Below are 6719 nucleotides of genomic sequence, written 5' to 3' on the forward strand. Positions count from 1 at the left end.
CAGACCCCTGATCATCCTGGTTGCCCTCCTCTGAACACGCTCCAGCTTGTCTGCATCCTTCTTGAAGTGTGGTACGCAGAACTGGACGCTTCCTCATTGCTTCCTCTTTCAAAAGAGGAAGAAAACAACCATCCATTCAGGGGGCTGTTTTGATTGTGCTTCTCCTGCACACAGCAGGAGATAACGGCAACTTCCGCCTTTAAAAAGAACTAGGACTTTCTGTGGTGTTTTTTGGTCCAGTGAAGAAGGCTAGAAAGGGAGGGAGGCGTGCAGGAGGCAGTTGACATCATGAGAGGGACCTACGAAAATCCATGCGTGCCCAGCAGTGAGCATGCCATAAAATGCTGGAGGAGTCTGTGCCACTTATTTTTAGGGAACGTAGGAAGCTGCCTCATATTGAGTCAGGCCATTAGTCCATCTTACCCAACATTGTCGGCACTGACTGGCAGCACCTCTCCAGGGTTTCAGATGAAAATGCTGGAAAGATTCCAGGGAGACTAAAATGGGTTTGAATTTCTAAGAATCCAACCTGTGGAATCCACTACAGACCAGCCTCCCTAGGCCACATGGAGCCCACGGACTGCCAGACTCTGTGTGTGTGTGTGTGTGTGTTTGTGTGTGTGTGTGTTCTTGTTGTTTTAACTTTCCTGAAATTTACAAATTCATTCACAGGAAAATATGCAAGTTTCTGCTGAGACATATGCCATGTTGGAAAATATTTGTGGAGAAAAGTTGAATAGAATGGGGGATATTATACTCAATATTATATACTAACATAAATGCTGTGAATTGTTGCAAACTTCCTGACAGAATTATTTGCAAAGGTCTCCCCCTCCCTCGAAAGACCCTACGCTTTCTCTGCTACTGCTCCGGATGCCTGGAGCGGCCTCCCAGAACCCCTGCGTCGTGATGCCGTCTCCCTGCCCCCCTTCTCTGTGAACCCTTGGGCCCAGCCCCTCATTCCAAGGGCCGCCGGTGTCTCCACGTGAGCACGTGCATCTGAAACAACCGCATCCTGTCCCCTTGTTTGCCCCGCCTTCCCTTTCTTCCCTCTGCTTCCCGTAATGAATTTTAGCCCCTCTGGCCTCTCACACATCACCCGGCTTCCTATTTGCTCTCTTCTTGGGTTGTTTTCCCTGTGACTTAAGTTTAAATTGTAAGGTCCCCCATTGTAACAGCTGAAATTGTTACAGTTGAGATGATAAACACAGGCCAATGTAACAAAACCTGCTGTGGTAGGTTACTCCATTCTCCCTCAACGTGGCTTCCTCCAGATGTGTTTTACATTTCCTATCATGCCTAGCCAGCATGGCCATGGGAACTGTAGTCCAACACATCTGGAGATCATGAGGTTAGGGAATGCTGGTTTAGACAGTTGAATGGAATGGGCAGAGAGCTATATGTATTTTACTGACTGCTTTAACTCCAAGATTTATATGGCTGAGATAGATTCTGTTTATGATTTATGCTTGACTGTATGTGCATGCTTTGGAAGAGCAGTGTTTCCTAAGAATATGCCTTTCTTTTTAAAGAATCCCTATTAGAGTTTCTTGCTAGCCGGTCATATCTAATACTCACTTACTAAACAGGTGACAGGAACACATTTGTTCTTTAATATAGGGCTTTACTGGAAGACTTGGGTTTTCTCTACATGAGCAATTTATTGCATGCTTGTGATTGGCCACTCACGTCTCCCACGCCTTCCCCTGGTAAACCCATTCTGAGAAAAAATCCTGGATAGCCTGACTTTTCTGAAATATTGCGAGATTTCCTAACATGTGCAGCTGAAGTTGCACTAAAATGCACCCACTGGAGAGCGCTGTCCCATTTATGTATATGAGCGCTGAGAGGAGGGGACGTTTTCAATTACAGACCACATGGTCAGCAATTCAAAGCACGTGGTTGCCCTTCTCTGCCCATGTAATGCAGCCTATTACAATTGCATAAAAGAAGCCCCGGTAAGGCAGTGAAATTTCTTCCTAATGTAGAAACACCGTTGGTGAAGATGCTGGACTGAGCAAATGGGCGAACTTGATGGCCTAAATGGCCCCTTCCAACTATATGATTCTAGGGTACTATGAAGTTGACTTAGAGGCGTGGCTAAAAGAAGCCTCTGTGATGGAAATGCAACATAGGAGGAGATAGCTGATAAGGCAGGGGGCAGTGGCACACTCTACCTGGATCCACCACCTGGATCCACCACCTGGGCAAGGTGGGCAGCAGTGGAGTGGTAAGCAGTATCATTTTATATCTCACAGTTTGGAGATAATCCAGCTGAAGGTGTCACCCTGACTCTTCTAAAGAATATTACATCTCACTTCTATCTGTAATGGCTCCATTCACTCAGGCAAGACATTTCTAAAGGACTCACTTACCACATCATGATGAAGGCAATTTAAATGCGGTGGGAGGCACTGAATACCCCTTTCTCTAACTGATTGTCATCACTTTATGGCATGGTATATATATCTCAGAGCAGAGGTCCATTTAATGTTGGTAATCGCTATTTATGAAACAGTCCTCAAATCCCCATCAGTTAAATGTTTCCAACCGCAGGATAAGGTCACCAAAAGCATCAGCACCAGGTCTTCTCCTCCCCTCTCTCCCCCTGGGTTTCCCACCTCTGCAAGCGATGCAACGTGGTGACTCCATGTCGGGGGAAAGAGGAGGGAACTGTGAATTGCCTGCACTCACGTGTTTTGCAGATCCAGGAGGCGGTTTCTGCTATTCATTTATTTAAACTGTCTAAGGAGTGAAATTCTGGTATTGCACCCCCCAGATAATTGTGGGAGCAAAAGACCTCCAGACAGGAATATTTGGGCCCAGATTCTCTTGCCTCCTTCATCACAGGAGGTCTGACTGTGATGGGTCTGACAAGGGCCCACTCTTCATCTAGTCTTATTCCCAGCCCATTGCCAAGACGGTGTCTTGTCCTGTCCCGTCCTGTCCTAGGTGATTCTCCCCTATCCATCAGATTCAGTTCTTTACTCGGCCTACAGAATGGCTACAATTTTAACTAATGGGACACAGATTACAGATAGTTAGATACAATGATGCAAATCCACTTACAGTCTGTAACTCGATCCCTTGAAATAATGCTGCAGACTTTTAAGTGCAGGTGAAGAACGAAATAGTTTGAAATATCAATTCAACTTGATCTAGTTACTATTGTTGTATGCTGAAGTGACAACACAATTTCTCCCAACAGCAACAAGGCTACACGGAAATGCCGCCTCCGTAAGGAGAAGGGTCGAGCTATTGCTGTGCTTATCCCGGTTGCAGGCAAAACTCAGCAGTTTTGGCCACGTGTAAAGCACATACCAGAGAGTTCTCTCCCTAAGCCACAATTCGCCTTCCTTTGCCTTCCAATTTTGTTCAGTTTGGGAAAAGGTACACATTACCTTTGAAACACTGCCAGAAATATTCATGGACCAGAAACCCACCCAAAGTGTCAGTGTGATGCTTGCTGACCCTTTAGTTTGTCACAGAAGGAGTGTTCTATTCAAGAGCAAGGAAAGTTTCTCTTTTGTTCTGAAACCTCAGAGAACAGTGTCTTTGCTTCTGAGCTGGAACTGGGCACAGAAAGATGTCAAACATAACTGAAGCAAAACGGTCTCGTTCCAGAAGCCCCCCCCCCACTCCCCATGCTATATAATGGAGTTTAAATGTGCAGGAATGCAGCCAATAATAAGTCGAAATTTCACCCTCTCCCTCCACCCCTGTAACTCAATACGCCGCCTTCAGCCACGCATCAAACCATATGTGGGGGCCAGGGTGCATCTTAGAAAAACAGAATGAGCACCTCCAAATGTTGGCATCGCAAGGTTCTTAGTTCAACTTTAAACCCTTTCTCATTTTTTTTTTTTTTTTTTTTTTTTTGCAAAAACAGATTCTGAAACTACAAAAACTCACGCAAAGCTGTGCGGAGAAAATCTTCAGTTTGCTCCTTGAGCCAAAGAAAGCATAAAAGGAAACAAATTAAACAATTCAAAATCAGCTCCCTGTGCCAAAATCCGAAGGCTGAGAGTCTGTAAGACACACAGAACTTTTTTCCTTCCTCCAAAACTGGGTGAGATTTCATCTCTTCACCTTTTAAGAAAAGAATACATCCCAGCTCAACCCTCATATTTAATGGAGATGCATCTCTAGTTGCATGAATAAAAAATATAGCAGCCACATCTTATTGCTGACATAGTACTTTCTACGTCCCTAATACTTGCTTCCCCCCCCTCCCACACCGCTGCCGCGCCAGCTGCAGGCTGCATGGCTCGCCTTTGCGCGATTCAGCTGATGTTTCAGAAGCACAGCAGGCTTACCTGGTAGGAGGCAGAGAGCCCAGGCTACAACCAGCACTCGGCAGAAGTCCATGTGAGCCCCGGAGGTTTCTGGTGGTCCCCTACCCAAACCATCCGCTAAAGGCACCAAGGCAGTTGGTAGCCCAACTCTCAGGAACCCTTTCTGCTGATCCCACAAGCCTTTCCTAACTCCCTGACAGAAGCAGCTCCTTGAAAGGAAGTGGGCGGGAATAAGTTGTAGGAGGCACAGCAGCAGAGGAGTGGAGAGAGGACCAGGCAAGAAGCAAACCTCCAGCACCCATGAGCCGGAGCTGGGATTCCCCCTCCCTGGTTGTCCAGATCTGCAAACAAACATTTCAGATTTTAAAAAAAGTATCTCAAGTCAGTTCTCATCATATAAATGTGCATGCAGCTTTTTAAAAATCCCTCTTGAGTATACAGCACTAGAGGCCTTAATAGATGCTGTCGAGTGTGTGTGTGAGTGCGCGCGCGCGCGCTCTTGAAAGAAAAACAGCATGTCAAGTTCTAAATTTGGCAAAATCATGTTAAAAAAAATTCAAAAATATTTTTTTTAAAAAAATGTTCTTCAAAGTCAACAATATGAAATTCAAGCCGCCAGATTTTTCTTTTCTTTTCAAAAAATGCATGTCATTTTGGCTTGGCTGGTCAGCCCATTCACTTGCAACGGCCAGCTTCAGGGACCAAGGTGTCTGTCCCCTTTTGTATATTTTGTCCTGTTGTCATCTCTGGTCAAGCAGCTTTACAGGTTTCTGATATGAAACGAAAACCTGTGAAGCCAGCTTGACCAGAGACAATGATGGGAAGAGCGGAGACACAGAAAGCAGCAATTCCTCCTCCAAACCGCCTGCAACCTTCTAGGGAAGGGATGATCCTTTTCTGTCTCCATCTCTTCTTAATGTTGCTGCTTGGGCATCATCCCTAGAAGCCAGCATGAATTTGTCAAGAACAAATCCTGCCAGACTAAACTGATCTCATTTTTTGATCAGGTAACCTCCCTTGTGGACTGTGGGAATGCTGTGGACATAATATATCTTGACTTCAGCAAAGCTTTTGACAAAGTATCACACAACATTCTGATCAGCAAACTAGTTAAAAGTGGGCTAGATGTAACAACTACTAGGTGGATCCACAGTTGGCTACAGAATCAGAATCAATGCTAATCAATGGTACCTTCTCAAACAGGGGAGAGGCAACGAGTGGGGTACCGCAGGGCTCAGTCCTGGGCCCAGTGCTCTTCAACATTTTTATTAATGATTTGGATGAGGAGGTGCAGGGAATGCTTTTCAGATCTGCAGATGACACAAAATTGGGTGGGATATCTAATACCCTGGAAGGCAGAAATAAACTTCAAAGTGATCTTGATAGGCTGGAATGCTGGGCTGAAAACAACAAAATGAAATTTAATAGGGATAAACCTTTTTCCTAGGTTCTATACCTAGGAAAAAGAAACCAAATGAACAGTTATAAGATAGGGGGTACTTGGCTCAGCAATACTACAAGCGAGAAGGATCTTGGAATTGTTGTAGATCACAAGCTGAATATGAGCCAACAGTGTGATGTGGCTGCAGAAAAAGCAAATGCTATTTTGGGCTGCATTAACAGAAGTATTTCTTCCAAATTGTGCGAGGTACTGGTTCCCCTCTTCTCAGCACTGGTTAGGCCTCATCTTGAGTATTGCGTCTAGTTCTGGGTACCACACTTCAGGAAGGGTGCAGACGAGCTGGAGCGTGTTCAGAGGAGGGCAATGAGGATGATCAGGGGTCTGGGGAAAAAGCCCTATGAGGAGAGACTGAAAGAACTGGGCATGTTTAGCCTGGAGAAGAGGAGATTGAGGGGAGACCTGAGAGCACTTCTGCATGCCAGGTCATGTGAGTTAGTGAGGTATAATGGTTAGATTGGGGGATGTGATTCAATCTAGAGCATTTCTACACAAGACATTTATTGCACATTCATGATTGGGCACTCATGGATGGTTGCGGGTCCTTTACATGACATTGTGAACCTCCAGAGTGCCTCCCACACTTTTTGAGCTTTATAACACTTCAAAAAATATTGGAGATAAGCTGAAATAAATGATAATGTGGCATAACAGCAGTGTGTATTGCCAGCAGTGTGCTATAATACAGCTACTAGGTGGCATTGTTTCATACATACATAGAACATACAGAGGATTGCTGAGAAAGGAAGTTTTTGATACAAAACACATGTCCACCATCTAAGGAAGCCCATCATAAACCTGGAAAGAAAATGGAAGAAGAAAGCCCTGGTAAAGATGTGGGATTTTGGTCTCATGTGATGAACCTCCCAGTCACATTCTCTCAGCCTCACCTGCTTCACAGGGTTGTTGTGAGGATAAAACAGACTGGGAGAGTGGGGAAGCCATGAGTGCACCCTTGGCTTCTT

General features: G+C 45.2%; 1 protein-coding gene across 1 annotated transcript in view; it reads right to left on the reverse strand.

Annotated features, from left to right (window-relative positions):
• The window catches only part of ITGA11 (integrin subunit alpha 11), a 101339-nt gene extending 96864 nt beyond the window's left edge, over nucleotides 1–4475 (reverse strand). Inside the window, exon 1 of the mRNA XM_063142347.1 lies at nucleotides 4317–4475. Within this exon, the coding sequence (XP_062998417.1) occupies nucleotides 4317–4368 (52 nt within the window). The 5' untranslated portion in view covers nucleotides 4369–4475. The remainder of the gene's footprint in view (nucleotides 1–4316) is intronic.
• Between the last annotated feature and the right edge of the window lie 2244 nt (nucleotides 4476–6719).

This window comes from Elgaria multicarinata, chromosome 16 (genome assembly GCF_023053635.1).
Source record: "Elgaria multicarinata webbii isolate HBS135686 ecotype San Diego chromosome 16, rElgMul1.1.pri, whole genome shotgun sequence".
NCBI classification, from domain to species: Eukaryota; Metazoa; Chordata; class Lepidosauria; order Squamata; family Anguidae; genus Elgaria; species Elgaria multicarinata.